At 41.6% G+C, this 18,514-nt stretch overlaps 1 protein-coding gene across 1 annotated transcript in view; it reads left to right on the forward strand.

The window, feature by feature from the left end:
• TMPRSS7 (transmembrane serine protease 7) overlaps positions 1-18,514 on the forward strand; it is a 45,756-nt gene that overhangs the window by 23,641 nt on the left and 3,601 nt on the right. Inside the window, exons 10-16 of the mRNA XM_043448867.1 lie at positions 4,396-4,502; positions 8,084-8,220; positions 10,093-10,200; positions 12,672-12,782; positions 13,727-13,843; positions 14,836-15,007; positions 17,163-17,431. Coding sequence (XP_043304802.1) covers positions 4,396-4,502; positions 8,084-8,220; positions 10,093-10,200; positions 12,672-12,782; positions 13,727-13,843; positions 14,836-15,007; positions 17,163-17,431 — 1,021 coding nt within the window. The remainder of the gene's footprint in view (positions 1-4,395; positions 4,503-8,083; positions 8,221-10,092; positions 10,201-12,671; positions 12,783-13,726; positions 13,844-14,835; positions 15,008-17,162; positions 17,432-18,514) is intronic.

Below are 18,514 nucleotides of genomic sequence, written 5' to 3' on the forward strand. Positions count from 1 at the left end.
GGTTAAATAAAGCTGTTCCTTCCTTGGAAAGCTTTGAGCAGCCACCAATAGCTGCATGAGAACATGTTTCTGAATGGAAATCCTGTAAAAAATAATTTGTCACCTGCAAAATAACTTTGTATTTATTAAAAATGATTAAGAACCAGATGACGTAAGTAACAAAAATACTGACTCAAGTCATGATAAACCTTTTTTACGCAAAAGTTACTTATGTTATCCACAGTCCTTCTTAATGCCTGGTTCAATTTTCAAATCTACTGAAGAACAATCAATTCCCTTCGCCAACTCACTTTCAGCTGAGTTTTTAAGGTCTTATTTATCTGAGAAAGTTTAACTCTTGCTCCAACTTAAAGCCCATCTGATTCTTCTCCCAAGCTCTCCTGTTCATTCTGTAAACATTTGTAGAATGTCTGCTACATGTCAGACACTGTACCTGTACAGGGTTGCCTAGTAGCAAGGTGACCAAAGTCCTTGGCAGAGCTTGCAGACTACAGAGGAGGGAGATATTAAATCAGAAAAACCAAAAAAGATCTTTGAGATTATAATATGTTGTCTACTTTTGTTTAGGGTGCTTAGTGGCATGGACTTTTTGTGACCCCATGGGTTGTAGCCCACTAGTCTCTCTGTCCATGGGATTTTCCAGGCAAGAATACTGGAGTGGGTTGCCCTGTCCTTCTCCAGGGGATCTTTCCGACCCAGGGATTGAACCCACGTCTCTTATGTCTCACTAGTGCCACCTGGAAAGCCCCACTTTTGTCTAGTACTTTAGTGCTTTCAGCACAAATACATTTTGCTCTTCAAAATGTAGCTCTGATGTAGGATAGATACTCTAGTTATGGTTTACAGATAAGAAAACAGAAATGGAGGCAAACCATTTGCCAGAAGCCACTCCAGTAGCGAGCAATCCATGTGGAATTAAAAGGAATCATACTTCCTCCATAAATAAATTCGGCAGCCCCTCCTTTTCTGGGCTAAAGAAGGCAGAAAGCCAAAGAACTGATGCCCTCAAACTGTGCTGCTGGAGAAGACTCCTAAAAGACCCTTGAACAGCAAGGAGATCAAACTATTCAATCTTTTTTTTTTTTTTTTTTTTAATTTTTTTATTAGTTGGAGGCTAATCCAAACTATTCAATCTTAAGGGAGAGCAACCCTGAATATTCACTGGAAGGACTGCTAAAGCTGAAGCTCCAGTATTTTGGTCATCTGATGCAAATAGACAACTCATCAGAAAAGTCCCTGATGCTGGGAAAGATCGAGGGCAGAAGGAGAAGAGAATGTCAGCGATGAGACGGCTAGATGGTATCACTGATGCAATGAACATGAACTTGGGCAAACTCTGGGAGATGGTGAGGGACAGGCAGCCCTAGCATGCTGCGTTCCATGGGATTGCAAAGAGTAGGACATAACTGAGCAAGTGAACACAACAACAACGAAGATGTTCAACTTCCCTGTGTGTCGGCAATCACTTATCTGAACATTCACCTCCCTCTCTCTTCTGTTCCCCGCCCCCCAAAATAATCAGTTTTGTTTTAGAGTCTCAGAAGCAAAGAAAGGAGCTGTCCTTTGAGTTGTTTTACCACAGATGTTATCAGCCCAACACCCTATACAATTAGGTATGTTCTACCAGATATAAGCAGGGATCACCATGGGCCATGGGAGTTCACCTCCTCAGATCAGATGGGATTCCCAGAATGAAGCCTCTCTTCCATGCTTCTGTGGCAAGCATCTTTGCTGCAGAATTCTCCAGTGTTCATCTGAAGTTCATCTGAGCTGTGTGTACACAACTGTTGGCAAGCTAGGGGTGATTGAAGATAAGGCATGTCCTGCATTCTGTCATCATCTTTGACTAGAGAAATATTTAAATACAGCAGGTCCAGATCAGACTTCCTCCCCTTAGTTGGTTAAAGGTCACAAAGCAAAGGCAGGGGCTGGGCAATGGGAACAGAGTATAGAAAGTAGAAGGAGATAGCGTGCTTAGTAGATTGTTCCTATTTCTTATCCATTTCTCAAAAATAGCTTGCAATGCTTTGTCAAAATGCACCTTGTCCCTCCGTTTACATCAGAGTGATATCACTAGTGCTTCTTGTTAATCTGAGTATGAAAGCGGAAAGTGTGCCGTGCTGTGTCAGTGGGATCAGCGTGCAAGGGGACATATTTCCTTCCCCTGCAGACAGGCTTTGTGCTGGGGAGAGGGGTAGTGGTGCCTATAAATCCATTTTTGTTTCGGTGCCCTGGAACAGTGAAAATGCCTAAGCGAGTTTCTTGGTGGAGGATTACACTGGAATATGTTCTTATGACATACAATTTAATTGATTCCTTGAAGAGTTTACTGTCTCTCAATTTGCATCTTTTTTTTTTTTTTTAGTATAAAGAAAGTCAGATGACGAGTGGAAAAAATGTGATATGTGTTTTCATTAGTCTTATGGTGAATAAAAAACAACCCTGTTCCTTTTGAGTTCCCAACATGGATCTCTAGTTGGGACTAAGAAAAAGGAGGCCTTCAGAGACATGCAGGACTAGTTTGGACATGCAGGATTAGTTCATTTCTTAACCTTGGGAAAGTTACTTGTCTTTGGTTATTTTAGATTTCTTCTTCTGTAGGATGGGTATCATACTACCTGCCTAACAGTGATGTTGTGACATTTAAATCAGAATCATAAAGTACCCAACTCCTTCCCTCTCAAAAGTAGGCTAAGGGGGAAAATCTACATTTAAACACACATTAGAAAGAAGCACACCACACAGCAAAGAAACTGTAACATGAAATATGACATAATTGAAAAACCAAATGTCTGTCAGAGAAATAACAATGGGCAAAATTCATATGTTAAAAGAGCAAGACAGTAAGATTGAATCACAAAATATTGCCTAAAACTTAACTATATGCTGTTTTTAAAAGACAAAATGAATTTAAAAGGTGATTTAATAAAGCTGAAAATAAAACTAGGCAGTTATACCAGACCATATAATCAATAAGAAAGCAGGGATCTCAACCTTAACGCCAGACAATACTGAAATCAGGGCATTCAGTGAGAAAAGGAAGGCAATCTACAGTTATAAAGAGGGCAATCCACATAAGGATCTAAGCACTACAAGTATTTATGCACCAAAGGACCTAGTGTTATTACTTGTAAAACTTACAGGAAGTACGAAGAGAAGTGGAGAGTGCTTCAGTAAGAGGTTTTCCTTTTTCTTGGCTCATTACAGAGGCAGCGGGGGCAGGGGTCAACAAATAAGGCTAGGAAGAGTATTAAATCATACAAATAATAAGTTTGGTAATATATGTATAAACAGAAATTACCCTCCGTTTCAAACTGACCTTGGAGACTTCATACATTTGATCACAACAAAATTCTTGGTAAACTAAAAAGTTAAAAGCTACATTGCAATAAATAATCTCTTATCTAACTTGGATAGAATTAAAACTTGAAAATGCTGCTGCTGCTAAGTCGCTTCAGTTGTGTCCAACTCTGTGCAACCCCATAGACAGCAGCCCACCAGGCTCCCCCGTCCCTGGGATTCTCCAGGCAAGAACTCTGGAGTGGATTGCCATTTCTTTCTCCAATGCATGAAAGGGAAAAGTGAAAGTGAAGTCGCTTAGTCGTGTCCGACTCTTAGTGACTCCATGGACAGCAACGTACCAGGCTCCTCCATCCATGGGATTTTCCAGGCAAGAGTACTGGAGTGGGTTGCCATTGCCTTCTCCAACTTGAAAATAAGGAAGCCAAAATTCTACTCCCTAAAATGTGAGAACTCTCTCTTAATCTCTGAATCAAAGTGAACATAAAACAAGCATTGTGGCATATCAGATGTGATGTATGTGCGTAGCATTCAATGCCACAACAAGGCCAGTTGCATTGTGTGTGTGTGTGTGTTCACTTGTGCATGTACCAAATAGGTAACTGCTTCTTTTATTTAATCTTTTCTGAGAATAGGGATGACTCATTTACTGCCTTCCAAAATACTAAGGTTTAATAGAAAGAGGATATTGATTCATTCTTCCTTTTTCTAAAGAATCAGAATAGTGTCTTAAATAAACTATGTCATTATTGTATTTAGGGAGGAAAGTGTGTATACTTGCTAACAAGTGGGTGTTTTCAAAGTTGAGCTCATTTACTAGGAGGAAGCAGAAAAGTAGAGATGAACTAATGCATCTACTCTAGGTCACCTGGGTCATCACACTGCTGCCTCACAGCAGCTCCCTAAGCCCTGGGTGGTTCACGTCTGTCTCTCATTTTCTCCTTAGGTAGGTTTGTTCAGGGGGACTGGTCTACTTCACCAAGTGCCACAGGGCACAAGGCCAGGGAGTGAGTTCTGAGTAACAAAATCTTAGTCTGAAACATATTCTTCAATTGAGTCATTTTTCTGACACTGACTTACCTTTGTTTTTCATAGTCTCCCCTCTCAACTCTTGGCATAGCATTGAAATTCCATAACTATTCAATAACCAAGAAGAGTATGAGAGGCTGTGACCATGGATGGTGGGAAATTAATGAGCACATGTAAGTGTTTACGGTATGTGAAGAATTTAATGAAAAGCCTTGTCCAGAAGTTCAAAGCCTTGGATTCCTTTTCTCCAAAGAGTTTTCACTTTGCTATTTACAGACAGGGGAACAGAAAATACAGGAGTTAAGTAATTTTCTCTCGGTTGCTCAGCTCGTAAAAGATTAAGCCAGGATTCATAAATCCCTGTTTCCATCACTGCTCCATGCTGTTGAGATATGGATATACATACTCCGTACTTCACAAAAATAATTGGCAGATAAACCATTGCAGTCCTGAAAGAAAATAGTAAAGAGAAGCCTTGGTGATTATAAAAGCTAGAAACCGTGAGCCAATTCTGTGCAGTAGGAGAAAGAAACTGAGAGAAATCTAGGTGTCTGGGCTTCTTGAATTGACCTAGTAGGTCCTCACTCTTTCCCTTACTTCATTCTTTAGCTGTTCCTACTGTTTATATGCTTCTAAAGTTATAATAGGTCTCATATCTTAAAAAATTACAGGATGCCCTGTTTTTGCCAAGTAGCTTCTCAGTTTACTTTAAGGATCCTTGTGAAATTAGCCTGAGAAATCCATTTGCTGACTCTTTGCTTCTTGTTCTTCCATGAATGAAACCTTCCCTTCCTATATGATTTTCCTGAGTAAACTTCTTCGATTTTCTTTAGACTCTTAGATGACTTTCTAGGAGACCCAGATTTGATACCTGGGTCAGGAAGATCCCCTGGAGGAGGAAATGGCTACCCACTCCAGCATTCTTGCCTGGAGAATCCCACGGACAGAGGAGCCTGATGAACTAAAGGCCAGGGAGTCACATAGAGTCAGACACTACTGAGCGACTAACACTTTTACTTTCATTTTCTGCTTGTTTTAAAGGCTTTCTTGGATCCATTATTAATGTGTGGCCTGTACTCCTTTGGAAAGTATTTTTGAATCAAGAGTCTATTATGTAAGAGGCAGAAGACCTAGGTTCAAGTTGCAGCCCTGTTATTTAGTAGCTATATTAACTAGGACAAATTATTTAATTGCTTTGATTGTCAGTCTGTAAAATGAGGTAATAAGGTGGAGTTTTTCGGTAAGCATTCAGTGAAATGATGCTTATCATACATCAAAATATATTAACTATGATTAATATGACTAAGATTGCTAAGGAAAAGACATCAGATGCATAAATACTTTGGAATATGCCCCAAGGCTTTAAAGATACAGCATTTTGGTATTTAATCAGAGGTCCAGAACACAAATCTTTACAAATCTTTTGTAAGCTTATATGCTTAAAGCAGCGCTTTGAAAATGGTATACTTCCCCCACCTAAGTAACAACCCCTACCACCCACGATGTATTGCTGCCAAAATATGGACAGTTTCCTCCCACAAATACCGGGAAAGCTTTCTGCCCTCAATACTTCTCCTGAAGGGCCAGTTCCTCCCCTTGTCTTGTGGGTTGGCTGAAATCCTATCAGATTCTTTTGATGCTAGCAATACCCAAAGGATTTTAAATGCCAGCCCTTTTCATTATCAGTTCTTTTCATCAGAAAGGCTCTAATTGAACTAATTTCTGACACTTTGCTGCTAAGTAGCCTAAAGGCTTTGGATCTAGAGTAGGGATGGAAGAAAAAGTAATGCTGATACCCGGAAGCCTGGTGATCCTAAATTTAGAGAACACAGGGGTTGGGTGTGAGTGTCCAAGGCAGCCAGAATGCAGTATACAAAGCTGAGAAAGGAACGGCTTCCCACAAAGCTTTTGTGCAACCAAGTTCCTGAGAGGAAGGCAGTTGGTTGGTTAGAAAGTGTAAAGGTTTAGTATCTGTTGAACTCTATCCTAATCCTATCTCTTCTTATTTGCTATTTGAACTTTAACAAATTACTTCACCTCTTACATCTCAGTTTTCTTACCTGTCGCTCATCTGTCCATGTAAACTAACACTTGCTGGGTTTCTCAGTCTCTCACTTTATTTTACGTTCATTTCATAAACTACCACTGTCAGTTCAGTTGCTCAGTCGTGTCTGACTCTTTGCGACCCCATGGACTGCAGCATGCCAGGCCTCCCTGTCCATCACCAACTCCTGGAGTTTACTCAGACTCATGTCCATTGAATCAGTGATGCCATCCAACCATCTCATCCTCTGTCATCCCCTTCTTCTCATGCATTCAGTCTTTCCCAGCATCAGAGTCTTTTCCAAAGAGTCAGTTCTTCGCATCAGAACTATCAGTATGCTCATCTTTGGAAGAAAACTCTAGTACATGTTAAAATCACTATGAGATACTGATACAATCACTGTGATATTAGAATGCATGATTCTGATTCCAAGATGAACACCTAGAGTAGACTCTGGACCCAAGAGCTTGACTCAGCTCTTAGGTACCTCTTGGATGCTGGCTCCCACTTAGCCAGTTGGGCCCTTACAGCTCCTCATATCCCCGGAGCTGATATATTCACCCATCAGCTCCTGAACTTCAGCCAAATGCAAAAAATTCTTTCTGAAATATACATGAATGCTTTGAACTATGGGGCTTCCCTGATAGCTCAGTTGGTAAAGAATCCACCTGTAATGCGGGAGACCTGGGTTCGGTCCCTGGGTTGGGAAGATCCCCTGGAGGAAGGGAAGGGCTACCCACTCCAGTATTCTGGCCTGGAGAATTCCATGGACTGTATAGTCCTTGGGGTTGCTAAGAACTGGACACAACTGAGCAACTTTCACTTCGCTCACTTTGAACTGTGAAATGATAGGCTCTTCCCACTGAATAATAGCATCTGATCCATGGAACATGTGTGGTTCCCAAATGCTTTGCGGACCTGGAGCGATTTCCATTCACAGATTCCAAAGGAGAATGACCTCCCTCAAACCTAGTGTTTACTGGTTCCTTTTGGAAACTTACATATTTCACCTGGAAAAGTCTTGACCACACAGGGCAGAGCCTAACTTACCGTGGGTACCCAGTGTATTAATGATTATACTTCATGTTCTGCTAACCATAGTGCTCAGATAATAAAAACTAATAATAGGAGGGACATTTTCTCCTAGCTGATGAGAAGTAAGAAATTGAAGTAGGGAAATATTGCAGATAGATATCACTATTTTGAAATTTTGCCAAGGACAAGCCCTGAAGTTCACCAGAGTTTAATTTAGACTGAAATATTGTTGTCTTTTGTTTTAAGTGTTGCTGGAATTTTTTGCATGCTTTTAATTTTAGTTGATGGATTTCACTCTGTTCTGTAGAAAGGTCTGAAGCTGAACAAAGGAGGCAATTCTTTTTTGTTAGGCAGTTATACATATGCTGAAAGAAGAGAGAAGACTAAGAGATATAAACCCATATTTCTTCCAGTTTTAAGTATTGGTGAGGAAAGTAACAGATAATAACATTTAGAGCACTGCTATTGTTTTATTTAGCAAGGGAGAAAATCGAGGGGACAGAAGTGACTCAATCATAATCACTTAGCGTAGGATGGATGACTACCATCAGACTACCATCAGCGTTACTATAAGCGTCTCTGTTTATGAAGCTCAAATGACCAAAGTATCAGTCAGTTTGGTCACCAAGCAGTTAACACAGTCTCAAGCTGTGTGCCCCTAACTCTCGCTGGCAGGTACTGCGGCTCCTACACGGATCACCAGACGATTTTCCGAGTGCCCAGCTCTCTGGCTCACATTCAGCGGCAGTGCAGTTCAAGACTTTCGGACAAGCCGCTTTCGGTGGAATATGGCAGTTACAACATCAGTCAACGTAAGATGGAGATCAGTCCCTTAAGAAACCGTAACGAAAGGTTAAACAGAGGCCAACATTTTATGACTCTAAACTTTGAGAATTTAAGGAATGAAAACTGCTTCTTTACTTCTGCTATTGACTAGCATATTTTTATAATCATATTTAAATAAATATATAGTAGAAACAAAATATATGATAAATAATACATACAATTATGTATTTATTCTGCTGAAGTTTAAATTATAGAAGAAATAATATAATTGCTTGTTATAATTGAAAAATAGTTTCTTACATTGTTCCTGAAATATCAGACAATTTCTTGATTCATTGTTCTTCTCGCCATCCATAATTTTTTGTAAATATGAAGTTTACATCATCATTTGGTGGATTGAACGGCAATAGTTGCAATTCACTAAGACCTCTGATACACAGGGAGAGCTGGCCATTCAAGGAGTCCAAATGCCAACCTTCAGAATGTTGGACTTCACACTGAGAACTACTGGAAACATGGCCAGGAAGCGGTCAGGGGAAAAGGCAATGTCTGAGGGAGTCATTAGTGCTGGAGAGAGTAGACCCTGACTCAGGAAATTCATGACCTGTTTTAAAAGCAGGGAAAGTAAGGGTTAATCACTTAGGAATCCATGAGGTTAAGACTTGAGAGAAAGCTCAGTTAGACCCTTCCATCTCTGCCAATACTAATATACCTCCTTCTGGATTCAGAATCTTGCACTTCTGAATATCAGAATATCACAGTCACCAGTGAGGACAGAGGTAAATAGTAAGCTATCTTATTTTTAACTATTTTTTCGAATGATGAATCTTTTCTAGGAACTCATCCTTTCCATTGTGTGCTATTGAGACAGTGGTTGACCTGACCATGCCCTATTCCTATTCATCTGCACAAAGCATAGACTAGGTAGCTTATACAGAACAGAAATTTGCTTTTCACAGTTCTAGAGGCTGGACATCCAAGATCGTGTTCCAACTTGGTTGAAGGAGGGCCATCTTCTGGCCTCAGACTTCTCATTAAGTCCTAGAGTGATGGAAGGAGTGAGGATGCTCTGGGCCTATTATTGAAATAAAGGCACTCATCTCATTCATGAGGGCTCTGTGTTCATCATTTATCACCTCCCAAAGGCCCCATCTCCTCCTACCATCACTTGGGGCATTAGGACTTCAACATATCAATCTGGGGGTGAAGAACACAGTCCTTTAGACCATGGCAGAGAAAAAACATTCATTATTACTATCATGATAAGCTACAAGCCCAGGAGTAAAGATTCTGGGCCAGGCAGGCAATGAATCTTTGATGAGTAGGCTGGTTGAAGTGCCTTAGAAGTCCTGAGTTTTGAGAACAGTTGTTAATCTCTCTAGGTCCAACCTTTAAGATCAGTGGTTACTAATACATTTTATGGCAGAGATCACTTGAAAATGTAATTAAATGCACAGACTCAGAATGATGTATCTGATCATAGAGGATTCAGAGACACCAGAAAGCCATTTAAATTCCCCAGAAACCCTAAAGACTGTACTCTGAGCCTACTAGATTCGAAGTCATGCTCCAGGTTTCTCTTTCTTTGAGTTTGGGATAAAGCCAAGACTCACATCCTTGCTGAGTCAAGGGTAGAGATGTAGGAGTCTGATTGTACATGGTGAACTGGATGCAGTGTTGACTCAGCTTCTTGTGGATTCATTTGCTTTCTTTGCTGTCTTAAATTCTCCCTTTTGCTCTTTCAAATATCAGCTATAGCTTTGCTTTGATGGAAAAATTGTATTATTACTATTGCCACATTGCTACTCACGTCACTTAGCAACTCACATTTCTTTGTTAATGTGGTCTGGTGCATTTTAGGGACCCACACAAGATTTCCTATTTTTTGTTGTCTCTAGCCTGTCCTGTTGGATCTTTTAGATGCTCCTCTGGTTTGTGCGTCCCTCAAGCCCAGCGATGTGATGGAGTAAATGACTGCTTTGATGAAAGCGATGAACTCTTCTGTGGTGGGTATTCAAGCTTTTATTATGACTTTTCTTAGGAATAAGTGGCTTGCCAGGATCATTGTTGGCGCTGATATATATCCTGGTCTTTGTAGCTGTTGTCTATTACCACATAACAAACTACCCCGACCCCCACCCCCAAACTCAGTGACTTGGGACGATCATTTGCGCCAGATCATCCCTCTGCGGGTTGTCTGAGGCATGACTGATCTAGGCTGGGCTCAGCTGGGTGTCACTGCCTAAACTGTGGTCCTCCTGGGCTTGGTTCTTCTCAGGCTGGAGTCCGGTCTACTTCTCATGGTTCTTTTCCTTGTTGAACTAGTGGACTGGCCACAGCAGTGGTAGAAACAAAGGCGGGGTGACCAAAAATGCAAGTTTCCTGTTAAGTCCTGGGCTTGGAGCTGGAACAGTATTACTTGTATCATATTCCATCAGTCAGATAATGAGGCCATAGTCAAGGGGCAGGGCTGGGACCATGGCAGAGGTGGAGGCGCATAGTACTATTATAGGGAGTGAAGACCTGTGGCTAATATTCAATCCACCACAATCTTAAACGTGGTCCCATTTTAAAGCACAGATCTTTCCTCTAAAAAGAAGTTCAGAATCTGCGGAGAAGTAAACTATCTCAGAATGCTTGTTTATGGAGTACAGGTGTTGAAAATAAAAAGAAAAAGATTTTTTTTTACCTGTATAGTTTACATCAATATCACATTGGTGATAATTAAATGGTGGGGTATTGGATATTATTATTTTGGGCAGAGAATCTCTGATTTGGCTTTTCATTACTATTTGCACATCATTTCTGAATCTATCTCCAGTTTTAGGGAGCAATATGGGAAGAATAGTTCACCAGATCATATGACGCCACTGGCAACGCTTTCTTCTGAAGAGCCAGAGTTTGGGACTTCCCTGGTGGTCCAGTGGCTAAGACTCCACACTCCCAGTGCCGGGGACCTTGGTTCGATCCCTGGTCAGGGAACTAGATCCCATAAGCTGCAACTAAGCGTTTGAATGCTGCAACTAAAGATCATGTGTGCTGCAACCAAGGCCTGGTACAGCCCAAATAAATAAACAAATATTAAAAATAAATAAAGATCCAGAGTTTAATACAATTGCTATGGTGATGCTATTTAATCTTTTTCATATTTTAGAGAAATATAAATAACTGAAAACTTCTGTTCATAAAAAAATAACCTATGACTCTACACCTTTTTTTTTATTGGCAAAACAAAATAAAACCCTCTTAACTTAGGCTTCACTAACAATTCAAATCTATAGGATCTTCTATTTCTTAAGAAAACATTTACTATTATATAGGGATTGAGGTTGCTTTTGTTTTTTATGTTATTATTCCCTATTAATGTGTCACTTGATGCTCCAAGTGAAAGTGATTATTGTTACTTTGTAACAAGAACTGTGCTTTAGTAATCATCATTTCTCATCATGTCATGTTGTGAGCTGTTCTCTAGGAGTTGACTAGGTTACCAGCTACTCTCAGAGTAGATATACGACAGCAATGTCCTCCTTTCTGCTCCCCTCAAGATGTACCTCTGAAAAAACAAGAGCAGATAACACAAATAATGACTTCTCAAAAAAAACAGAAATGTCTAAGAAATTATACCTTCTAAGAGTGCTCATCAATATGTTGTATCTGTCATTGGTTTAAAGGAAATTCCTGCAAATATTTCAAAGAAGAAAAATTATAATACATTTATATTGGTATTTCCTAACTCAGGAAATGAATGTCTCCAGGATAAAATAATTTTAAAGAAGAGTTTTCCTTACCAAGAGACTACAAGTCTGTTGTTTCTTGAGATCTCACATTCACTAATGTATTCAGTAACTTTTTGTGAGCACCTACTATTTGATCAGGCTTCCCTGGTGGCTCAGTGGTAAAGAGTCCGCCTGCCAATGAAGGAGATTGATCCCTGTGTCAGGAAGATCCCCTGGAGAAAGAAATGGCAACCCACTCCAGTATTCTTGCCTGGGAAACCCCATGGACAGAAGAACTTGGTGGCCTACAGTCCTTGGGGTCACAAAAAAGTCAGACACGACTTAGCAACTAAACAAGAACAACTGCTTGATCAAACACTTGGAGTACAGAGATGAGTAAGACAAAGTCCTCAACCTCAGGATACTCCATCTTGTTTAGGAAGGTGAACAAGTTCAATTTAGCTAACAGCTTATGATTTTTATTTTCCTTAAAATCTTATGATACATTTAATTGTAATTAAATAAACCACCAAAATGTAATACATTTACGCACAGCAAAAGTCAGATCTGACAAACTCAAAGTGCAAAGAGTTACCCCAAAGCTTAAACATCTACTTTTCCTCTTGGAGCTGTCAGTTTTGAGAAAATACACATTTTGTTTTAAGTCATCTTAACCACTTGCGTGTTTATAGGGGCACTGCTGGTCCTCAGGGTCCCGCTGATGTCTCAGGCTCACCCGCTTCTGTCTGTTCTCCTTCCAGTGACTCTCAAGCCTTCCTGCAATGCCAGCTCCTTCAGGCAGCACAGCGCCCTGACCTGTGACGGCTTCCAGGACTGTGAGGACGGCCGGGACGAGCAGAACTGCACTCACAGTGAGCGGGAGTGCTCTGCGCTCTCCTCTTCTCCCTAGCACACTCTTCTTTTTTTTTCAACTTTCCCATTTTATTTTTTTAAATTTATTTTAAATTAATTTATTTACTTCAATTGGAGGCTAATTACTTCACAATATTGTGGTGGTTTCTGCCATACATTCACATGAATCAGCCATGGGTGTACATGCCTAGCACACACTTCTAAGCCAAAATCAAAATATCTCTGTTGAGCTAGGGCAATCGACTTGTCCTAGTTTTTCCCATTGAAAGTCTCAGGTCCCAGGAATCCTCCTGGGCCCAGATAAAATGGATGAGTTGTTCACTAATTGAGGTGGCGTCTGCGCGCGCATGCGTGTGTGTGTGTGTGTGTGTGTGTGTGTGTGTGTGTGTATAGAGAGAGAGAGGAAAAGAGAGAGAGAGAATACTGGAAGATTTTCCTGGCTGACATAATTTTAATGCTACTCTTGACTAAAATATACTGTGGATCTGATATAGAGGGATGTGCCAGATATTGTGATTGGGTATAGTCTATCTAGCCCCTACAAAAACACACACAGCCAGGGTTGTGAACAAGTGTGCTGTATATTCACAAAATCTGCCCATTCCCCCCCCAACGGTATAAAAGGACTGAGTATTATTTTTGCTTTAAGATTTTCCTGGAGAACAAGACAAAGTAATGTCAAAGAGGTCATTAAGCCACTGACACAGCCGACTGCTTGGCATCTCCCTTACGTGGAAGAAAGGAGAGGCTGTTGGATTGATTCTGAACTAGCACCTGCCTGCCTTTCAGAGGCTCTGCTGAGACGCAGGGACGGGACCCTGTGGGGTTGCTCCAGTTCCCTCTGCCATGAGCAGCAAATACTGACCCTGTGGCCAAGCCATCCTTGGTGGACAGAGCTCAGTGTTACTCACTCAAATCAGTCTCTTCTTTTGCTCATTTTTAGGTATTCCATGCAACAACAGAACTTTTAAGTGTGGCAATGATGTTTGCATTAGGAAACAAAACGCAAAATGTGATGGCAACGTGGATTGTCCAGATGGAAGTGATGAAGAAGGCTGCAGTGAGCAGAAACACGTTCCTTCTGATCTTTTGTATTTCTCTCTCAGTCGACCTGTTTTTTCATTTTCATTTCATTCTTGATATAACTCCCCTGGCAGAAGTTGCCACAGGCCAGGCAAGAATAGTAGATATTGGTGAACTGAATCTGAAATGGTTTCTCAGAATTAAAAATTCTAGAGTGAATTCTTTTAATTCTTTCTTAATTCTTAAAAATAAGAAATAATTAAAACTTACTTATTCTTTATTTTCTGCCTTCTTTCTTGATAGTAATTATTCATGCACTAGCTGTTTACACGAAGAACTTCCACTTTCTAATAACCTTAATCAAGGCATAAGCTCTTAAAAAAAAAACTATGAGAAAAGAAATAGGTACTGGAATACTGTGGATGATTTTATTAATTATGCCTTATGTTGTGATCAATGTCAAGAGATGGTTCTTTCTTTAGCTATGACCTGAGAACTGTAATCTGCCATGTGTCATTATTAATTGCATGATCTCTAATTGGCCGTGTGCCAACATATTAATTATATATCCTTCTCAATACTATTTACACTGGAAAATAATTGCTTTGATACCTAGTTTTTCTTAACTAGGTTTTCATTTGTTTTGGATTTACAAATTCTCTCCTGAATCAACACAGTTTCAAGGACACTCTCAATTCAGTTGCTTTTGGGACTAATCTTTCTTCTCTGCCTAACAACCTGAACTCCACAGCTGCTGCTTTTACTGGTACGGCTGTTACTATTGGTCCCTTCCTCTCCTCATGTGTGTTACTGTACAGAGACTCTGCATCAAGGCCTGTTTTCAGGGGGGAGGTAGTGGTTTGTTGGTGCTGGTTTCAGACAGACCCACGTGTTGCCTCTCTAGATAAGCAGGGGATTGCAAGTTGCTTACCTAGTTAGTTACTTCCTAACCCAGCTCAAAATTTGACTGAATGCTTGGTTTTTCTTTCAAGTCTGCCTTTAACTCATGGGACCCCTCCTCTCCTAAAGGCTGCAGCAGCAGTTCCCCCACCCTCCACCGCATCATCGGGGGCACCGATACCCAGGAGGGGGGTTGGCCGTGGCAAGTCAGCCTCCACTTCGTTGGATCTGCCTACTGTGGTGCCTCAGTCATCTCCAGGGAGTGGCTCCTCTCTGCCGCCCACTGTTTCCATGGAAGCAGGTAGAGCATCTCAATTCTTACTCTGAAGTGACCACAGACCACATAGCTGCTCTGACATTGTGGGAAGAAGCTTGCATTTGGATCCATTCAATCAATTCAGTTGGTCGTTCTTAATTTCGTTTTGTTTCTGTGACACCAATTGTATGCTGAATGTTCTTTTAAGTTATTATCAACTTAAAGGGAAGGTCACAAAAGTATATCAAGAATGAATAGGCTTTTACTAGGCTGAGAAAATAAGATAGCGCTTTCAGGTTGGAAGGAATTCTAAGGGAACGTGTGAAGACTGTGGAGTGTAGGAATGTGTGGAGGACAGCGCTGAGGGATGACTGGAGTATGGAGACCCCTACTCAGGGTGTGAAGGCAACGACTCTGTACCCAGTTTCCAGTGCGGTGGTGGGGAGCGTTCCCACACCCCAGAGCAATTGTCTGACACCAGCTAGGTGTCCTATAATTCAGCTCAGTTCTGATTTGTCTGCCCATATAGACAGATTACGCACTTTAGGGGCTCAGTCTAACAAATCTACTCCCCTCCCCTCAATTCAGACACCAGTAGAAAGTCCAGGTTGTCACCTGCACTTTTGACTGACCAGCTATAGAGTGTAGGTTCCAGGGAGCCCCTCCTTGGATTTTACTAATTTGCTACAGCAGCTCACAGAACTCAGAGAAACATTTTACTTGCTGGCTTGCCAGTTTATTATAGCAAGATACAGTTTGGGAACAGCCTGACGGCAGACATACAAAGGGCGAGGTGTGAGAAAGTATGCAGTTTTCCATGCATGGACTGTTTAACTTCCAGTCTTCACGTGTCTACCAACCTGGAAGCTCTCCAAACCTTTTGGGCTTTTATGGAGGCTCCCTGACACAGGCACAATTCATTGAATCATTGGTCACTGGACACAGATTCAACCTCTAGCCCCTTCAGCCTTAGTTGCAGTCCCAAAGTAACCTCAGTAACATAACAAAAGACACTTTGGTTCCTCTCATCACTTAGGAAATTCTACAAGCTTTAGGAGCTCTGTACCGGGAATGGAAGGATGACCAAATGTATATTTTTTATTGTAAATCGCAATATCACAGAGGAGGATCACAAACAAGTCCTTTGGGATAATTGTCAGGAGGGCTCTGTCTGTCCTTACCGATGGGGTTATCGTGGGCCAGACATTCTCCCCTCTAAGGGAGAAAGGAAAGCTCGGACAACAACTTCACTTAAAATGTGACCTTATTTGGAACCAGTTGAATCCTAGGTACAAAAATATATCAATTATTTCTCACCTAGAATTTTTAAAAGTACTTCAATGAATTTATACAATTAGAGTATTTGTTTCTCCTGGAAATTACAGGATTCATGTTAATGACTGAAATGGCTATGCTTCCGTTCCATCACTAGTCTTTTATGTAATATATTACCCTTAATACTCCCCTAGGTCCCTGTACTGCATGTGAGATTAGGGGCCAAGCACTTTGGGATGTGTCCTTCTTTTTCTTCCAAAGCGTCCACATTCTCTTCACCGCACCAGAGCAAGGCAGCTGTGCTGGTGGAGATAAGAAACCCCAGATGGAGATTAGAAAGCCCTCATGACTTCATGCCAGTCCACTGGGGGGCTCATAGCAAGTGGGGCCCTGTGAATAGTCAAGCTTGAGCAGTTAGAGCAGCAATCTTTAAGGCTTCTGGTAGTTTGCAAAAAGAAATCTCCTTAAATTTCTGTTTGGAACACTTTGATTTCTAATCTGTCTTGGTATCATTTGAATTTGGTGAAAGGATCCCCAGATCACTGTCTTATTGGCCCTGTCTGTCACCATCAAATGCCACTGTCAGCATGAATAGGAAGAAGGTACCAAATAAATTCCAGTCACTAACAATCCTAACTTGTGGGTGGTTCCTGAAATATCGATGGCAAGAAAATTTCCAGCATGTCCTTAGAACTCACTGAGGAAATGTTCTGGAGCCCAGCTCTCATCTGCCAGCCCTACTCTACCTGACTTCATCTTGGTTTTACTAGGGAGACAAGGGAGGCCCGGAGGCACAGTCAGCTACTGCAATAGGGAGTGAAAGTCAGACCTCCCTTCCCGCAGCCCCTCTCTCTGCGGAGGGCTCTTTCCAAAGCACGTACGGTCTTCAAGCCTCTGACTCTGTGCTTCCTTCCTTTCGTCCCAGGCTGTCTGACCCCACGCCGTGGACCGCGCACCTTGGCATGTACGTGCAGGGGAACGCCAAGTTCGTCTCCCCGGTGAGGAGAATCGTGGTCCATGAATGCTATAACAGCCAGACCTTCGACTACGACGTTGCCTTGCTGCAGCTCAGTGTCGCCTGGCCCGAGGCCCTGAAGCAGCTCATTCAGCCGATATGCATCCCTCCTGCCGGCCAGAAAGTGCGCAGTGGAGAGAAGTGCTGGGTGACCGGCTGGGGGCGCAGGCACGAAGCAGGTGTGTGTCAGTGAGTGCCCTCCCCTCCCCTCCAGATCACAGCAACTCGTGTTGATGTGGTGCTTTGGGGTTCATAGAGAGGGTTTTTGTATAAGATCTCATCTGAGCCTTCTAACAACTCTGACAGATAGACTGGAGGAGAGTATTAAAATTCCGGTTTTATGATGCTCTCCCCTTGTCCCCCAGAGAAGTGAGAACCACTTCTTAAGGGAAGGTCTATGAGCAAGGCAGGACAGGATAGTACAGGCCCTTTTCAATCTCGTAGGAGTTTGCTATGTTTTCTGCTATAGAAGAATATTTCCTCCATATTTTTAGGTTCCCTTTCATTAAAAAAAAAAAAAGACTCATTTTCATAAACAAGAGAAGGTTGCTCATACACAACTTACTATGTCAACTCATAGACAATAGTCTGCAGGATTATGCAAGTACGTCCTTCATGAGGGCAATTGGCCAAGTGGATGAGAGTGAAGGCTGAAACCCAGATTATCCTCAGTTCCCCAGACTGCAGATTCAGGCCTGGGGGATGGTCACATCAGCCTAGGAATGGTCCAGCAAGAAAGAATGCCATTTTACAATTCCCCCGCCCAGAGGGGGCATCTTTATCATATGCACAAAGGTCAGATTGTATGGCAGGGAAGTCTTTACATCTGCCCTGCCAAGGTTTTTATGGCTTAGGATTCTAAATACACAGTAAAGAGGATAATCCAAAACTTTGTGAACATCTCCCCAGAGGTGAGAGCTGATGCTTTCCCTTGATCTCTTAGTCTTTATCTTGGATTCCCTTATAGTCATTTCTAAATGCTTAAAACAGATACATTATCTTTAAATCTTGAACTGTATCTTGGCCTTGCTTTGACACTCTCTAAAGATTCACTATGGGCAGCTTCTCCAGTGCTAACTACCCACATTTAGTTATTGAACTCATGAAATTCACCACCTGTCTGGGCCTTCTGGGAGAAGGCAGGTCACTGCTCGAACACCTATAAACCATCAGGGCTGTGCTCAGGGCTTTCATTACATCGTTGTTTATCATACGAGGAAAGAGTTTCTTCAACCACTTTATCATGGGGCATTTTCTTTTCT

Source organism: Cervus canadensis, chromosome 27 (assembly GCF_019320065.1).
Source record: "Cervus canadensis isolate Bull #8, Minnesota chromosome 27, ASM1932006v1, whole genome shotgun sequence".
NCBI classification, from domain to species: Eukaryota; Metazoa; Chordata; class Mammalia; order Artiodactyla; family Cervidae; genus Cervus; species Cervus canadensis.